This window comes from Phyllostomus discolor, chromosome 14, assembly GCF_004126475.2.
Source record: "Phyllostomus discolor isolate MPI-MPIP mPhyDis1 chromosome 14, mPhyDis1.pri.v3, whole genome shotgun sequence".
Lineage (NCBI taxonomy): Eukaryota > Metazoa > Chordata > Mammalia > Chiroptera > Phyllostomidae > Phyllostomus > Phyllostomus discolor.
Window position 1 is genome coordinate 18,059,469 of NC_040916.2, and position 19,722 is coordinate 18,079,190.

The 19,722-nt window shown below is 37.7% G+C and overlaps 1 protein-coding gene and 1 pseudogene across 1 annotated transcript in view; one reads left to right on the forward strand and one right to left on the reverse strand.

Annotated features, from left to right (window-relative positions):
* Positions 1 to 1,206: 1,206 nt before the first annotated feature.
* Positions 1,207 to 19,722, reverse strand: part of TOR1AIP1 (torsin 1A interacting protein 1) — a 37,587-nt gene continuing 19,071 nt past the window's right edge. Inside the window, exons 6-13 of the mRNA XM_036015855.1 lie at positions 19,064 to 19,105; positions 17,949 to 18,035; positions 16,289 to 16,342; positions 15,494 to 15,599; positions 13,029 to 13,060; positions 12,227 to 12,295; positions 5,618 to 5,674; positions 1,207 to 3,675 (exon numbers count right to left, since the gene is read on the reverse strand). Of these exons, the coding sequence (XP_035871748.1) occupies positions 2,879 to 3,675; positions 5,618 to 5,674; positions 12,227 to 12,295; positions 13,029 to 13,060; positions 15,494 to 15,599; positions 16,289 to 16,342; positions 17,949 to 18,035; positions 19,064 to 19,105 (1,244 nt within the window). The 3' untranslated portion in view covers positions 1,207 to 2,878. The remainder of the gene's footprint in view (positions 3,676 to 5,617; positions 5,675 to 12,226; positions 12,296 to 13,028; positions 13,061 to 15,493; positions 15,600 to 16,288; positions 16,343 to 17,948; positions 18,036 to 19,063; positions 19,106 to 19,722) is intronic.
* On the forward strand, positions 13,239 to 14,823 carry LOC114512072 (annotated as a pseudogene).

Sequence of the window (19,722 nt, forward strand, 5' to 3'; positions counted from 1 at the left end):
GAGCTGCCTGCAGTCCTTGGTGATGCCGGATGAATGAGAGTGGAGACAAGGCAGCCAGACCAGTATCATGGGAGGGGGAAAGAGGGAAGGTTTCAGTGACCTTGTCTGAAAAACGAAGGCCTTAAGACACAACAGAATTAGCAGAGCATGACATTGGGGAAAGGCAGAGGGCAGGAAATGAAGCACTCCAGGTTCCAAGAGATATCTCTCAACAGTTTCCTCTTCACTTTGGTTTTCCAGACTCAGGGCTCATGTATTCATTCCAGGAGGCTAATGACAGCAGGATTGTCATACGGTAAGACTTTGCTTTGTGGCCTTGGTGGGGACAACAGGGCAGAACAGTCGGTTACCTCCATGCACTCGGTGAGAAACGCCTCCTTACACGGCCAACACCAAGGCCACTTTCCGAAGACGCAAGATCACGGGGAAACGGGGTTTTCTCTCTGGCTCAGGCATGATCTATGCAAACCGTTTCTTCTATCGTTCTCCTCACAGAACGAAAAGCAAGTTACTTCCATCTTTGCTTTGGGGATTGGAGGTTTACGAAACTTCCTTACGTACAAGGAAGTCATTAAAAGGGAAGCGAATTAAGTTTTCTAGAAATTCACATGACCAGTAATGTACTGTGGGATTCCCTGGGCCAATACTGTCACCCAAAGTCACAGTGTGACTCATTTCTAGAGACCCTAGTCCCTATTTTCAAGCTGATGACATTGAATTTTCCCTTGCAAAGAGTGATAAACAGAAAATAGGATGTGTTAGGTAGCAATGATTTAAAACACAGATGCTCTTGAGCATGCATTCTCTACGGGGGAAAAATAATATTTCTCTCCATCTGTATGAAGCACAAAAATAAACATGATCCTAGAACAGATATACAGAATATATGTGGTATGACTTTCATGGGGGCAGACGATTAGAAAAAATACACTGAAAAGGGCTCTTTAGGGAGGTGAGATTAAAAATTTCAGAAACACTGCTATGGATTCTTTTGTTAAATCAGGAATACCTAAATTCATTCCATTTTAGTGACAATTCAAAATCCCTGGATAAAACAGAAAATCATGGTGCTCATACTTCTAACCAATGTACTTGTGAAGGGGTCCAATTCTGTGGCCTTTGTTTCTTCTGGCCAAGTGTAAAGAAAACTCTCAGATTAATTTTAAAAAGTTTATGAATCATTAAGTTTACAAAACATACAGAAAGTACAAACTAAGAAAAGTAAATTTATTTAAATTACTAAAATAGCTTTTAAAGTCATTTACAGATCAGCTGCTATAATTATTTTTCCTGAAAGGTAAGTAAAATTAATTACTTTAAAATTACTTTGGTCAGTGAAACATTTATTAAAAACATTTGTTTCTCCATATAATATATAGGTATAAAATAAGCCTTTCCAAAAACTATTTTCAAATCCTCTAGAAATCAGGTGATCGATCTGACTTCTGACCGGAACAAACTATAGTAAGGAGTGCAAGTTTATGAATACAGGTGGTCCTAGCAGGAAGAAATTAGACCATACTCTACTGCCAGTCATGAGATGCTCAGAAAGTAAATGGTGAAGCCAATGACTGGCTCTAGATTTCTAAAACAATATGTTCATTTAAAGGGTTTGTTGGTAACTAAAAAAAAAATTATCAATGAAAAAAGGTGACTCTAGAATTTTAAGATTCTAAGAAAACCAAAGCAGTTGCTAGATGAGAAAGCTGTTACAGATGCAAAGTTACAACTGAAATTCCATAGCACAGCAATATACAACAGTACATTTTAACATTCTTCATACATGGTAAAGTTCACTTTCTTTTTTGGCTGAGGCACTCTTAATAAAATATATCAAGTGCATAGAGAAACCTTTACACAGTATTTGTTCAAGGGTGTCACTGGAGGGTTTAGATGGCAACACACGGACACATGGAAGATTAAATCCTTCAATAACCCAGGAAAGCTGGTTAACAAACAGCTTACCAATTCCTGAAATTATATGCCTCCCCCACCTCCCTCCCCCAGAAACTACATGTCTTAATTCAAAACAGAGCTTCAAAACATATCCAAAATAAACTGCTTTGCGTTTACCTGCCCTTAACACTCAAAAGAACAAGCATGCTTAACCTTGTGAAATACATGCTTCGAAATCTTTGGGAGGCCCAAACATTTCTTAAAAGGTTAAAAAAGAACACGTGAAAAACAAATCCCAACAGAAGTCACCGAGAGTGGAGGTCAGATAACTGTGTTTGACTAATCTAAGTCTCCAAGGCTTATTTTAACATTTCATCTTAAAGACTTATTTTTCACCCCTTTCCTTCCCCATTCTACAAATTCTCTTTTCCTTTGCCTCCTCCTCCCCACCCTCCAAAAACAAAGGGGGAAAAAAAACAACCCCAAACACACACTCAGATGACCTTTCATTCCTTTTGTTCCTATAAGCAGAAACTAAGGAACTCGCACCTAAATGACATAAAAGAAGGCAAAATGGGAAAACCCCCAGTTGCATTTAGGGAACTGCCTTACAATAACTCAACGAACTGTATCAAGTCGATTAAAAATTGGGAGGATATGCAGGAAGTGTCTAGTCTTTCTTACTGGGCATACAATAGCAATGATGATTCAACCTAGAACCTCAATCAATCTTCTAAGAGACTGCACATAACTTAGAGTTCTCAAACACCAGTAATACAAGTGTCAATGGAATTAGGGAAATGTTTCTTTCAAATGACAGGTAATAGATTGGATAAATGATTTACATGTTCCACGTTTACATAAGAACTTAACTTCCTTTAAAAAGAAACTAGTTCTTTCAAGAAGAGCTCTGAATTCTGTCTCCGGTTAGAAAGTCTGAAAAACTCCCAGGACTGAGACACGATCTCTCCTCTGTCACCCGCTAAAAGCAGAGGCCCCGTCTCAGGTCGGTTTCAGGCTGTACAGGCAGGACTAAGTGGGAAATACGGCTCCAGAGCCCACTCAGTTTGTCTAGGTCCATATGTTTGTAGGAATTGGGTGTGTTCGAGTTGGTGAACTTGACTTTCAGGAAATCCCTCACTTTTTCTTCAATTTCCTTTAGGCTTAGACTGGTTTTCAGTGTCTCCTCCTCCAACAAGACAGTCAGGACTAAGGCCACGTCCTTGAAGGCGGCGTTCTCGTGGTCGCAGTACTTGTAGAAGATCAGCGTGGAGCCCGCGGGCAGGGACTCGAGGCGGTGCACCACGGCGGCCTTGTGGCCGTTCTGGAACCCGTTGCTCAGTTCCCTGTCCATCTCCAGCTTCACAGCATCGCTGTCCTGCGCAGCTCTGCCTGTCCCGTCGAACCGGATGGCAGGGACACTGCGGTAGGACGAATAGGCGTCAGCAATTTGCTCGCTCAGACACTTGAGCACTTCTTCAGCATCGCGGGCAGCGGTGAGCAGCAAGATGGCAGGCTGAGGCCGCGGCTGGGAGCTGTTGAGATGCTTTTCCAAGAATGTCAGGCTCCTTTTCCACAGCTTCTCGTCTTGGCCTTGGTACTTACTCATAAGTTGTTTCATCTGGTTCTGGAACCCTTGAACAGCAGCGGTTTCTACCTCAGGAGCGACCGAGTACCACTGCTGACCCACCACAAGGGCAAGAACAACTAGAGGTGGTATCAGCCACCACCACCACTTCATCCCGGAGACAGATGCATTTTTGGGTGCTCTAGTCACATCTGCTCGGGCAAAAAAAAATGACAGATACAAATATAAGTTTCTTAGATTCAAGGGCAAGTAAATTGCAAAACCAATAGTAAGCTTTATAACCATTAGACAAAAGAGAAATTTAAAGAAGGGAGCTGATAATTTACTTTCTTTTTAAATAATTTCGGAATTATTTGGAACACCTGAAACTAATATAACATTGGTATTAACTAATTTAAAAATAAAAACATTTAAATTAAAAAATGAAAAAAAACAATTTATTATGCTTTTTCAAAAATCTCATACCTACGGTTTTTAAGTTCCGTGTATAAACATGCATATGTCTCTTCAATGCTAAAAAGGTCTTAGAGGGAAAAGTGAAAAAACCACCGTGGGAAAAACGAGCGATGCCTCAGAAGGAATCCCAGGGCAGGGGTGCCACACTGTGCTGGTATGGTCCCTGTGCCCTTCACGGCCATGCAGTCAAGGTTGTCAGTTCCACTTAAGCATGTCCTTCATAAAGCAGTTGAAATTACTTCTTATTAAAACTCGACCCTTGAGCACAAATCTTAACACTGTGTGAAGAAATGGGAAGCGCACTCGAAGCGCCTCTGACGCAGAGCACGGCACGACGGTGGTCTCGGGAGAAGAACGCTCTGAGACTGAGCCGTGGGCTGAGCTAGTGCCTTTTCGTGGGGTTTCTCATTGAAACAAGTGACAAACTACCGTTAGCCAGACTTGCATATTTGATAGACATTTTCTTGAAAATAAAGTGATCCTGACAACTGACAACATTTGTTGCCAATTATGAAATTCAAGGTTTCCGGTGAAAATCAGGGTTGTGGAAATACTGTATCTGCCACTATCAGTTTGGAAGCTCCCAGTTCTTAAGAGACTTTTGTCTGAGCTTGGTGGTGGTACTAACAAATGTAATCTTTCTTATACTCTATTACAAATGTCTCAACATTTGGAAGAACTACGTAACTTAGTGAATCAGTATTTTCCAGGTGACCAGTGCATGATACTCTATCGAAAGCACGACGATGACCAGTGGATTTTAGAGAACACAAAAAGTTCACTGACGTGGCTTCAGATTTCAAATTTCTAACAACATTTAGAAACTGACACTTGTTGAGTTTGGGAGAGTATCAAAATAAGAATATCCACAATTACCTGAAACCATTAAAATTCTATGTTTCTTTATAAAGCTGTATTTCCTATAGAAGCAGTTATATCAAAATAATTTATTATAACAGACTAAATACAGAAGCAGTTATGAGAATCTAGCTCCATTTTATTAAGCCAGGCACTAAAGAGATTAGAAAAAAATATAAAATGATACATCAATTTTCTTACTAAATTATTTAAAAAATAAAGTATAAGAAATTTTTTTTCTATTTTAATTTTAGGTAAATATGGATCTGTATAACTCCATATTATTTTTTTTTTAACAAGATTAATTTCACTAGTGGAAAGTGTTACCGAGACCAAAAGTCTGAGAATCACTGTTACGTTATTTTCTTAGTGCTCACTCAGGATAATAAACAGGCTTGGAAAGGAACACTTTCCCCCAATGCTATAAAGAAGGTAAGTGGTAAGTGGTGCAATCTAATTCAAAAACAGCGCCGTGCACTTTAAAACTGAAGGTAATTCCATTACGTATGCTCTGTGAGGACTTTTTTTTTTTTTGACTCAGCAAAGTCCACTCAGTTAATAGTATTAGCAACTTTAGTTATTAACTTTTACTTTCAGTCTCATGGACAACAAAATGAAGGAGAAAACCAGATGTCATTTCATATAGTTTATCCTTAAAGAATTTCACTGCTAGTAAAATATATACATAAATACTTGTTCTGCTGAAGTGCTTAAAATATAATTCTTCAAATAGCATTAAGTTATTTTGCTGTCAAAAAAAATTGAAAACAATCATGCATCACCAGTTTTAGAGACTCAATAAAAAGTAAACAAACTTACACTGGCTGAAGGGTGATGGAGGCCGGTTTCCAGGCTTTGATTTCTGAATGCTGTTATCTAAGAATAAGAGTGATACAGACTATCAATATGTTTCATGACTTGAAGTTATTTCCAACAAAGAAAGAAAGTACAAATTCCACCAAGAGAAAAAAATGTGCAGCTCAGCCGGAAGCAGAAAGCAGCAGAAGCTCCCGTTAGGATGGCAGCTCCCTGAGACACAGCGCTGTTTCCCGGACAACCCCCGACTGCGTGCAGCGGTCCAGCACCGAGTACACCGAACACGTCCGCGTTGTGGGGAAGCCTTGAAGTGCCTGCCCCAAATCACTGCCCGGGAGTCATGAAGTTAACAAGCCCCAAGGAATACGCACAACTGTGATGAAGGGAAACGCACACTTTCCGAAACAGCGACACGCACGACGCCCGACTGGCGCGGATGCTGCCAGGAGGGAACACAGGGCGCACGGGCTGTGGACGTGGAGCTGCCCAGGGGAGGGGCTCTGCTGGAAAGCCCAATCCCAACCCTGTTTTCTACCTCAAGACCGATTCGAAGGTTTCCCGGTGCTTCTGGCCACTTCAAATATCAGTAATTAAAAAAAAAAAAATCACATTGGTGGGGGCTGGGCGGAAACAGTGCGGGGACTGAGACGTGCAGGCTGGCAGGTGCACGACAGCCCTGCGGTCGGGACGTGAAGCCCGGCTGAGGAAGCACAATCAATCCCGCTGTAGTAACTGTGTGTGGGGTCAGGCGGGCACTGAACGTATGAGGGTCACTTTGTAAGTTATATGAACATCTAGCCACTAGGTCGTAGAGCTCAAACTAATAAAATATTAAATGTTACCTATAACTGGAAAAAAAAAGACAAAATAAAAAATACATTAAAAATGTTTCATCATTTCTGTTAATAGGCAAGTATATCCATTTTAGGTTTGTGGTGAAACAATAGGTTTCAAAAATAATTTTCTCACAATTTCATCAAATCTCTGCTTCGACCATTAATTTAGGAAACTAATGAAAAACTATGATAGCTCTTTCCTTTCTCCCTCCATCCTTCTTGGCTGGGCCACAGGTTTTAACCTCAAAGAGAGACGGCTCAGAAGGCAGACTGGTGAAGCCACTCATGTGAATAACCCGCACTAACCAATGCTAACATCTACCACTTGTCTGGAGTTACAACTGTTCACAGATGAATGATCTTTCTGGTGGATCTTCCTGGTGTTTCTGAACAGCCTCCATCTGGGAAATGCTGAACGGAACCGGGTGAATAAAATCAGCACTGCCGAGATCCAGAAACAACCTTCTTTTCGGTCATATGACAAAAAAACCCCAAATGTATCAAAATGGCATCAACCTTAACTCTACAGGCATTCTGTTTTACAATTATTAGTTGAGTCTAATAAGCTACATCTTTTAGACATTTCTAAATTAGGTTACCGAACTTAAGAAATGCACTAAAAAAATCCAACAGATGACGTTTAGCTTGAACATCTCACGCCACGTTTACAAAGATCAAATGAGATAATATATAAAAATGTTGTGAGTGCTATACTAAGATATTAATGATAAATAGCTAAATAATAGTTATAATATTTATATAACTTGTAAATTAAGAAAACAAAATTAATACAAACAAAATTTTAAAAAATCCCATTTACAGTAACATCAGAAAAAATAAAATAGGAATTAAGGAGCTGAAAGGCTTATATACTGGAAACTATAAAACACCAACAAAAGAAATTTAAAGTAGACAGAAGTAAATGGAAATACATCCCATGTTCATAAATTGAAGAATACTCTTTTTTTAAAGAGAGATTTTATTTTGAGAGAGAGGGGAAAAGAATGAGAAAGTGAGGGAAACATCAGTGTGTAGTTGTATCTCGTGTGCCCCCTACTGGAGACCTTGCACTCAACCCAGGCGTGTGCCCTGACTGGGAATCAAACTGGTGACCCTTCAGTTTGCAGGCTGGGACTCAATCCACTGAGCCAAACCAGTTAGGGCTAATTGAAGAATATTCTTAAAATGTCCATACTACCCAAAGTAATCTACAGATTCAGTGCAATCCTTGTAAGAATGCCAATGGCTTTTTTTTTTTTTACAGAAATAAGAAACAATTCTAAAATTCATATGGTGCCACCAAGACTCCAACTAGCCAAAGCAATTTTGAGTAAAAATGACAAAGCTGGAGGCATCACATTTCCTGATTTCAAAATATATCACAAAGCTAAAGTAATCAAAACAGGATGGTACAGGCATAAAAACAGACACACGGACCAATGGAGGAGAAGAGAGTCCAGAAATAAGCCCACACAGACATAGCCAACTGATCTTAGACAAGGGTGCCAGACAAAGCAAGGTCTTCTTAATAAGTGGTGTTTAGAGAACTGGATACCCACGTGTAAAAGAGTGAAACTGGACCCTTATCATATACTGTCCACAAAAACCAATTCAAAATGGGTTAAAAACTTAAGAACCCAAACCATAAAACTCCCAGAAGAAACAGAGAAAGAGCTTCCTGCTACTGACCTTGACAATGATTTCTTGGATATGACACCAAAAGCACAGGCAACAAAAGCAGAGATGGAACGTGAGGTTACATCAAACCAAAAAGCACAGCTACATGATCAAAGTCACCTTGTACCTGTTAGGATGGCTCTTACCAACAAAACACAAGAGTGAGGTATGTGAAGAGGATCTGGAGAAAAGAAAACTCTGTACACTGTTGGGGGGCACATAAATCAGTGCAGCCATTAGGAAAACCAGTGTGGAGGCCCCTCAAAAATTTAAAATGGAACTTCATACGGTCTAGCAATTCCCCTTTTGGTACAGGAAATCGGGACCTTGAACCGGTAACTGCACACTCATGTTTACTGCAGTAATATTCACCACAGCCAAGACAGATGAACAGATTAAACACACACAGTGAAACACTGTTCAGCCTTTACAAAGGAAATGCTGTCACCTGCAACAATATGGAGGACACTCGGCTAAGTGAAACAAGCCAGACACATGGACAAATACTTCAGGATACCCCTTCCATGAGGAATCTAAAATACGGTCAAATTCATAGAAGTAGAGAGTAGAAAGGTGGTTTCTGGGGACCGGGGAAGGAGGGAATGGAGGGGTATTAGTCATCTGGGTTGCAAAGTTTCAGTTACACTAGATGAGTAATTCCTGGAAATCTACTGTACAGCACAGTTAACAATAATGTATTCGATATGTAAAAATTTGCTAAGAGGGTTGATCTTTTTTTTTTAAGAGGGTTGATATTATGTCTGTTCTTATCACACACAAAAAACAATGAAGTTGGGAAGAAACTTTTAGAAGTGATAGATGTTAATGGCATAGATTATGGTAATAGTTTCACAGATGTATATATATTTAATTTCCGAATTCATGAAGGTGTATGCATTAAGTGTATGTCAATCATACTGCAATAAATGGTTAAAAAATTTGAGAATAAGTAGAGGAACCAATAATGAAAGAGCACGTGAAGTAAAATATAATTGTCTTATTTTTTTATTAAGAAAATATCCATCAAGATAATGTTTACCTTGACTACCTTACTCCATGGCTGCAAAGATGAAATGAGGAACAGATGAAAATGCTGTTAAGTGCTCCTCTGTGATCATTTTAATGAAGAATAGCTAAATAACAGTTATGTAAGATGAAATATTATGTAAGCTGTAAATACATAATTCCTAGAACACAAACTTAGCGAGCTATATACTGCTGAGGCAGGGCAGTGTGTAAAAGGCAATCTCTATCCTGCTTATTAAAAATATTATTAGGGACAGTCACAAAAATTCCTAAAAAGAAAAAAAACAAAACACAAAAAAACCCCCAAAACCCCAAACAACTTTTTAAAAGATAAAGCTCAAGCTTTTTCAGTCTGAAGAGTATGGTAACTATCAATCATTCTACAAAAAAGCAGAGGGCACAAATCTTTCATAATTATTATCATTACATAATATATTTTTAACAATAAATAAGCAGTAATTATTTATGTGGTATATAGAATTGAAAAATTGTGTTCACATACTTGGTAAGTCCATTAGAATAAACTGGTTATAGGCACTATTGCCCCTACTTAAAAGGTAGGAAAACTGAAGTTTACAAAAGTTAATTGACTTTACCAGGATCATTCAATTAGCTTGTAGGACAGCTGGGACTAGAACTCAAGAGCTCTAACCCCAAACTTTCCTCGTTTCTCTACAGTGCTTTTAGAGGCAGGTTCCGAAGCATGCATATTAATGAGACACAGACTCGGAATTCTGACCTCTCCACAGACATCCTTCCCTGTTCTCACTGCTTTATCACCCGGGAGAAAGGGAAAACCAAGACAGCAGCGCTATTCTTCCCAAAGCTGGGATGCAGGTTGAAACCCGACCGAGGACCAGTCTGTCTGGGGAACTGTGCTAACACGAGGTGACAATAAGGATCTGAAGTCCCAGGTTCTTGAACCCTAATCTGATAATGAATTTTTTTCTCAGTGAAGTAGGCAAAAATGTATAGTGAAGACAATGAGACATGAAATTTGGAATGCTAAGAAAAATGTTTAAAAAATGGTATCGGATTGAAGAGGAATGTATAAGGCTGTTCAAAAATCATAGTAGTCTTCTACTATCACTGAAGAATGGTTTTCCTCTTCAGTGTTCTTTGAGTCCTCGTGTGGTTAAGGGCTAAAATATTCTGTCATCTGCATTATTTTTTAAAATTGATTTGAGAGAGAGAGAGAGAGAGAGAGAGAGAGAGAGGGGCATTGACCTGCTGTCCCACCAATCCACGCACCCATGGGCTGATTTCTGCATGTGCCTCCACTGGGGACTGAACCCGCAGCCTTGGTGCACTGGGACGACACTCTAATCCACTGAGCCGCCTGGCCAGGGTGCTATCTGCACCTCAATGTGCAAGCTTACATGGCATATAATTTCCACGTAACTCTCAAAGCCATATATACATACATATAATACATAGCTATCAATCAGTACACAACAACTTAAACCATAATAAATATACTAACTTAAGACAAAGGAAGAATATAAACAGATAAATACAAAACAAAGCTATTTAAAAACAAAACAATTTAGCAACTAAAAGATCTATTTCTACATTCCAATGAGATCTTCAATGTAATTATTTCTCCCTTCTACACTGCATCTGCAGTATTTTATTGGACAAAATAAAAATTATACAGACCTTTCTTTTGAGCAGCATGTCCACTTTATATAATAAACTCTCCTAGTTTTACTTTTTAAAAAAAATTTTACACATTTTTGATAATACTGTATACTATACTTTACTTATCTGTTAATAATCTGATATTAATTACCCAGAATATATAATTATTAAGAAATAACATGTGTCTTTGAGCTTTTCATAGAGCATACACTCAAGCTCATGCATTTTTATTTCCAAGGGTATCTGTCAGATCTTCAAAGTTACTTTTAATTTTTTTATCTTCTTACAATCCTGGTAAGATGAATAATTAGTATTTGTTTTCTAGATTCTAGTAGGACAGAACGAGCAAATTATAAGAGAAAGTGGTCTTCTAGCAGCAGGTACACAAAGCAGTAAGAAATGACAGCCGACAATAAGGCAAGGGCAAAAGCTAACCCAGCTTAGACAGCTGAAGAACTGAGGTGTACGTGGGGTAAAGCCTGACTGCTGGGAAAAGTGAAGTGAGACCAGTACTACTTTACTGATGGAAAGCAAAGCCACAGAGCTTATCTTGTCCAATTACAGTCCGTCTCATGAGGAAGAGATACACCATGGGGATTTTCACATCACCTAAATAAAAGGGGAGGCGCAGGCTGGGTGGCTCGGTTGGTTGGAACGCCACCCCAGTACGCCAAGGTTACGGATCTGATCAAGTACAAGAGTCAACCAATGAATGCAAAAGTGAATGGAAGAACAAATCAATGTTTCCCTCTCTCTCTAAAAATCAATAAATAAATACAAAGGGATACCTGATGCCTTGAGACCTACTGTGATCAGATGAGTAAAGAAGGGACAGACCTTAAGGGTCACTTGAGGCGTGTTTTTTTTTTTTTTACAGTCAAAGTTTAACGTAAACACACTGCTACAGAAATTATGATGGACACTGAATTCAAAGTATGATGGTTTTAACACATCTATTTATGGTATTTCTTAAATTTTGTTGACTTCTAATCCATCCTAAACCTAAACATGAAAATGCAATCTGTGGATTTCAGCCTTTATTACTTAAAATAATGGGTATGTAAAGCTATTCCAAGTTTACTTACATAAAAGTAAACAAAGTCCAGTAAATATAAAAACCAGGCACTGCCCGAAGAGTAGACGCTCACCATCATACACAGACCGTGCTGCTGGTGCAGAGGGCGGGCAGCCTGTCGGGCTCGGACCTGCCCCCAGTGCCTCGCTCACACCGCTCGGGTGCACTGCATGCCTACTACCTCCCCCGCCAGTCCACGAGGACAGAAACAGCTGAACTTGGGATCACAGCTTCCTGTTACTCATGAAATCACAATCTATATGCTTATCTGAAGAACTCCACGTTTTGTATGTTAAATAATCAAGAAAAACAGCAAATAAAATTATTTTAATAATGAGCAGAGGTTTAGCAACTTACTTGGTATCCTTGACCTTCTGTGGGGAGTTGGTTCAACCCATTCCACAGGCGATTTGTGAGATCCCGGGCCTGAAGGAAATACATATATCAAAATATAATTTAGGTTCGATTCCCAGCCAGGGTACATGCCTGGGTTGCAGGCCATAACCCCCAGCAACCGCACATTGAAGTTTCTCTGTCTCTCTCTCTCTCTATCTCCCTCCGTTCCCTCTCTAAAAATAAATAAATAAAATCTTTAAAAAAAATATATATATATAATTTAACATATTTTAAAAATGTATAGCACACTCCAGTGTTAAATAATGTCAAAGGACTACATCTGTGAGGATTCAAGATTTCCCAGCAAAATAGGTAGCAAATAAATATACAAGGGTGAGCAAAAGTTAGTAATAATAATAGTAAATAATACAATAATAATTAATAACACAAGAATAAATTATTTCATGTACTCACAACTGTAAACCTACTTTTACTGACCCCTGTAAAATCACCTAAGAAACAAATCTGTACAAGTCCTTTGCTCTGGTCTGTGAGAATGACTGCCTTCAGGAACACTTGAACTTGATTTCAATGTTATTTAAGATGAAAAAATTGACCATTACTCTTGCAAATAAATTACTTTCAGTAAAATATTTCTGAACATATTTCCGCATTGCTAACTACCACATGCAGTACCAATGTGTGGTGAGTTAAAAGGCAAAAAGGGAATAAAGTGATTAAAATCCTGTTGGTACTTTTTGTTGGCAGAGTGAGACAAGTTAGAATTGGGCGAGTGTTAAAGAACCACCCACCAACCACTTACTTGGCACTGAGTATTGCTTATCCAGAGCTATGCTTGGAAATAGATGTTTTGCTTGTTTAGTATGGATATTATAAATCAAAGAAACGAAACCAAAACCCTTTCTTTCCTCAGTCCCAAACATAAACAATACATAATTGTTTCCCTTTTTCTAAACTTCACACTTTCAGAATTGAGTAAGCAGAAGTCAGCTTTAGGGTCAATACCATCAAAATGATGATGGACTATGCCGAATGTTTACCAGGTCAGTGTAATTTTACTTAATTCTCTCACTTTATGTAGTGAATACCACTGTTATTCCTATTGTACAAATAAGGAAACTTAAATTATACATCTCAAAGTAGCAGGCTGATATATAAACCTTGGCGTCTATGTGTAACACTGTGTACAAATCCACAGAGGCAGATTTGTGGACACTACAGAGTTATGAAATAAAAGACACACGTTCTGGGGTGGTTTTAAGGACAACTGTAAAGTGATACAATGGAACTAGAAAATGGAATTACAGTTCTAACAGGTAGATTTCCAAATCTGTCCTGAAGAAAGGAGTTACTTCTATCTGTGGATATAAGTTTATTTTCAAGTTAATTTTTTTCTGAACACAAATGCAATTATATGTTAGCTATAAAAGAAATGCACCTTTCAAGAAAGGCATAAATTAAAAATTCATAAATATCCATTAAGTGTTTACTATGTGCAAAACATTATATGTATAAATATCATGGTGAACAAAAGACATAATTTGTTCCAGATTTATCTTCATTCTATACTAACAAAATGCTTTTTCAAAAAAAAAGACACGTAACTTTTTATATTTCTTTTCACTGATTCTAACACATTGTATGTGGGAAACGTATTTATACGTTTTACATTGACTGGTAGCAGACCGCGCGATAAAAACTACCCGCAAACAATGTGCTAAAAAGTTCTTTCTAAAAAAAGCACCTCAGATTTAGGGCTACGTAATCAACAGAATGTCACCATTTCACTGGATGCTTTTTCTTGCTCCATGATGCACAAAATCAGTGGTATCTTAGATTCAAGGAAATACACATTGATCACCTACATTCATTAGTATACAGAATTAATTCATTTTCATAGCTAAACAGTATTCCAATGCATGAGTGTAGCATGATTTAAATAGGAAGATACTTGAACAACTTCCAAAATCAAAGATTTAAAATAACAAAGGGCAAATATTTAAGTTGATTCACAGTATCTTTTTCACAAATGATTTTTGTTTCATCAGCTTATTCATTTTGTTACCTCTCAAGTTTTTAAGCCAGGAACCCAGAGCCTACTGAAAACTGATAGAAATGTACGTATCAAGTGGAATTCCATGAACACAGTGATTATAAAACATTTCCCACAGTCCCCCAGCTGGCAGCCACCACGAAGAAGGTGGCTACAGATGTCAATGTTACTTCGAAAATCAACACATGATAAATGCGTTTGCACAGAATACAAGTAGAATCACAGAGCTGAAGGAAGAAACAGATATAAAACAGAAACAACTCCAAAATTTAAAAGATGCTTGCGAGGGCACCATGCTTGCAGATGATGATGGCTTAATGACACCTTATCAAATTGGTGATGCCTTCATTAGTCGTGATCAAGAAGCAACACAAGCAATGTTAGGAGAAGCAAAGAAAAATTTCTAAGAAGAAACTGACACCTTAGGATTCAGAGTGGAATCAATTCAACAGGTGTTAGCAGATTTGAAAGTTCAGCTATATGCAAAATTTGGGACAAAATAAACCTTGAAGCTGATAAAAGTGAAATATTTTATAATATTTAAAATTTGTTTAATAAACCTATTAGTCAAATGATAATTTTCCTTGAGGTGATATGGAGAGCAAAAATTTCTTTATAAAAATTTTTTTCATTTAGCCCTGGCTAGTGTGGCTCAGTAGATTGAGTGCCACCAGCCTGTGAACCAAAGGGTCACTGGTTCAGTTCCCAGCCAGGGCACATGCCTGGGGTGCTGGCCACAACCCCAGTGGGGGGATGTGTATGAGAGGCAACTGATGGATGTATTGCTCTTTCTCATCCCTTTCCCCTCTCTCTAAAAAAAATAAATTTTCATGTCTTGCTTATTTATTTTATATTATTAAAAGAACAGAGGATTCATTTATGTATTTAGCATAACAATTCTATCAAGTGTAGGGGCTTTATGTCATGTTAATAAAATTAGTAAAGCAATAAACAAAACAAAATGAAACAAAAAAGAGAACAGATTTCTCAACACTTTTTCTCTTAAAAAATCTCGTATTTTTAAAAAGGTGATGTGAAAAGAAAAATAGTCTTTGAAGATTTTATATATACAAGGATATTTTTTATCTATTAATAACTCAAATTCTGGGACTAGATTTAAAACTGTGAAAAAAGACCCTGGCTGGTGTGGCTCAGCTGGTTGGAGTGTCATTCTATAACCGAAGGGTTGCAGGTTTGAGTCCTGGCCAGGGCACATACATAGGTTGTGGGTTCGATCCCCGATCCCCAGTCCAGGTGTGGGTACAACCAATCGATGCTTCTCTCTTGCATCAACATTTTTCTCTCCCCCTTCCTCTCTCTCTAAAAGCAATGAAAACATGTCCATGGGTGAGGATAAAAAATTAAATCAAGGATAAAATTGTGAAAAGACAGTATCATTTTTGCTTAACCTAAAGGAAATACATATTAATTGCAGATAATCTGCAAAACACAGAAAAAAAAAGAAAAATGTCGCTAATGATTCTACTATCCTAAACAAATCATTATTAGCTTTACAGCATATTACTTCCCAGTATTCGATTTTATTACGAAAATTTACAAAGTTGTAAGCAAGTTTATAAAACTTTTATATACCTACTATGTAGCTTACCACTAACTTTTTACTATACCTTATTTATACCTTCTTTATTCATCATTCCAAACTTTTGCAAGAGTTATACTGTTTATCCTTATTAGAATATATCTATATAAGTAGACTCAAACTATTACATTAGTTAATTAAAAATAATCAACAAATTTATATTGCAAGAATATTCAACAAATCATTGAAAGTTTTTAAAATTTTTTAAAATTCAAATTCAATATTGAATATAGAGATGATTAACTCAAGAAGCAAATTTAAGATGCAGAATGAGGCTTTTAAAGCATTCACCATACCTCTTTTTCAACATTCTACATTAAACTTGCAAAAAAGAATCTTTAAAAATGAGAACTGCATCGACCAAGCCCACAGGTAGGCTTGAGTGAGTGTAAAATATGGCTTTACTTACTCTGTGGTGGCTGCCACAACGATTCAGAATGTTGACTGGATCTGCTGGTTTGATCTAAAAAATAAAAAATACATGGAGTGCGATACAGAGCACATTTGACCTTTTAAATACACATTTTAGAAAACTGTACTTGAACAATAAAAAAGTTTAAAAAATACACATTTTCCCAGAGAAAAAGGAGTAATCAAAAGAGTAAAAATATTCAGATAAACTCTAACTGAAAACTTGAATCCAGAGGTAAAAGTATCTATTAAAATTTCCAAAAATCTGGTGGAAAAATTTCACCCCCTCTGAGGGTGAGGTGGGGAGGGATGGGTGGGTGGGCTGGAATGGGAGTAAAGGACAGAAAACTGTACTTGAACAATGATTAAAATAAAAATTTAAAAAAATTCCAAAAATCTAACACTCCTGATAGTATAGTGAGTACTAATAATGCCAATGTGATCAGTTTCCCTATCAAAATTTTTAAAAATTACAAAGAAACCCTGGCTGGCATAGTTCAGTGGATTGAGCGCGGGCTGTGAACCACAGCATTGCAGGTTCGATTCCCAGTCAGGGCACATGCCTGGGTTGCAGGCCACGTCCCCAGTGGGAGCCACGTGACAGGCAACCACACATGGATGTTTCTCTCTCTTTCTCCCTCCCTTAACCTCTCTAAAAATAAATAAATAAATAAATAAAATCTTTAAAAAAAAAAAAAAAAAGGACAGGCCAATTTCCAAATTTAAAAAAAAAATTAAAAAGAACTCTTCTTGTGAGCACAAAAATATTGTATCCCATAAATATCAAATCAGGCTAAAAAATGACTTATTTGTTTAGGCATTACATTACATTATATTACTAATCAGATATACAAATGAAATCAGTAATTTTAATAAATATTTAAAAGTGTACAACTTTAGTCTTGGCTGGTGTAGCTCAGTGGATTGAGTGCTGGCTTGCAAACCAAAGGGTGGCCAGTTCGAATCCCAGTCAGGGCACCTGCCTGGTTTGTGGGCCTGGTCCCCGGTTAGGAGTGCGAGACAACAACCACACATTGATGTTTCTCTCCCTCTCTTTCTCCTTCCCTTCACCTCTCTCTAAAAATAAATAAAATCTTAAAAAAAAAAAAGAATAAGAGTATACAACTTTAAAAGTTTTAATAAAATTTTTTTTAAAGATTTTATTTATTTTTAGAGAAGGAAGGGAGGGAGATAGAGAGAAACATCAATGTGCGGTTGCTGGGGGTTCTGGCCTGCAACCCAGGAATGTACCCTGGCTGGGAATTGAACCTGGGACACTTTGGTTCCCAGTCCGCGCTCAATCCACTGAGCTACGCCAGCCAGGTCAATAAATTTTTTTAAAGAAGCAAATTCAAGCCCTGGCTGGCGTAGCTCAGTGGATTGAGCGTGGGCTGCAAACCAAAGCATTGCAGGTTCGATTCCCAGGCAGGGCACATGCCTGGGTTGCAGGCCACAGCCCCCAGCAAGCACACATTGATGTTTCTTTCTCTAAATAAATAAATAAATAAATAAATAAATAAATAAAATCTTAAAAAAAAAAGAATTAAAAGAAAAAGAAACATTAAAAAAATAAGAAGCAAATTCACAGAATACCTTTACATTGCGACTAAAAAGACAGCTCCTAAGACAAACATTGCATGTGTATAAAGCAATATTACCTCTAGAGGCAACAGAGTCCGTGGAGCTGACCTTAACAGTAGTGTGGGTGCTGTCACAGCTGTCTTGATCATCTTCTTCAATGTCCCCTGAAAAGAAATCAATCAAGGATATGCCGGTAAACTCTTTATTCTAATGCTCTAAAGGTCTGGATTAAAAAAGAAAAACAAGCAATTCAACATTAAAATAAATCTTTAAAAAATGTATTTATTTATTTATTTTGGGAAAGAGGAGGACAGAGGGAGAGAAACATCAATGTGTCACTGCCTCTCATGCACCCCATACCGGGGAACCTGGCCTACAACCCAGGCACGTGCCCTGACTAGGAATCGAACCAGCAACCCTTTGGTTCCCAGGCCAGTGCTCAATCCACTAAGCCACACCAGTCAGGGCTAAAATGAATCATTTTAATTATCATATATACAATTGTGCTTTATTATGTTTACCATTCTGTGTCATAAAGTTTTAAATAAGCTAAAATTAGGCTCATTTATTTTATGTTTTCTAAGGCATATAATTATATTCCAAACAAATATAAGATTTGTTTGGTTTATAAGATTATATTCTGCTGCTTTGAAATAAAGTAAAAAAAATGAGTATCAAGTACTGAAAAATCTTTATTGATTTTACCTTATTAGTGCATAAACTCAAAAATTAGTGCATATACACATACGTGTCTGTATTTGCGCATGCATGTGTGTGTGAAGGTTACACAGATGGCCAAACACAAACATTTCAGCCTGCAAAGGACCAATTTCAGATTATGGTAGGCCTAAAAACGGACTAAATTGTACCGTACTATTCAAACACAGACTCATTATGAGAATTTGGAAAACTTTTAATAAAAATAATCAAAAGCCAGCACACGTCAGAAACTGAAAATACTAGCTTTGCTTAAAATTATTAACTCAGACGACAGACACTTAAAACGCACATAAAGGCTATCCATGCTCATTCTATACTATTTCATCTGTCCATGTGACAGTTCAGATAAGCATGGATATTTTTCCCTGGAGAAAAAAGACACTATTTTCTGTTCTCTTAAGTATCCATCGAGATTGCTTGTACCATTAACAAAAAAGTAGAATGTACTGAATGACATTTTAAAAGAAAGTACCTTCTTCAGAGAAACTGGACTTCTGCTGGACACTGGTGGCTTCTAGAAGAGAAAAGCATACATGGATGTGGTGTCAAACGCTAAAGCTTAGGTATAAATTAAGAGCATCTAAATTAGGGAACGTGAAGATAAAGACACACTAAACTGTAGTTTAGTTAGATCAAAAAAGAGTCTAATATTTCCCTCCAGGCTCTAGGAAATAAGGCTGATAGGCATTACAATCTGAAGGTTGGTTTTTCCTCTACCCACAGGTCTATCTGTACTCTACAAAGTAACCTGTGTGTGCAACACTGAGTTCTATGCTGATAACTACACCAGTCCCTATGGGTGCTAGTTTAAAAAAACCCCCGAAAGCTCCACGTCTGTTATCTGCTTCCCAGGCTGGTACGAGAATAAATACACTTTTTAGATTACGGCTCAACCATACGAATTGACTAAGGGTGTCTGGACTAACAAGTGATAAGGATGGACTTAAATACTGGTTCTTCTGATTTCTGGTCTACTACCCTTTTACTACTCCATTGGTCCTGTTCATAGCTGCGCATTGTAAGCACTCAAAAAAATTTTTTTAATTAAGACTATTTTTTAGAGCAATTTAAGGTTCGCAGCAGAATGGAGTGGAGATGTCCCATATGCTCCCTGCTCCCACACCTGCGATC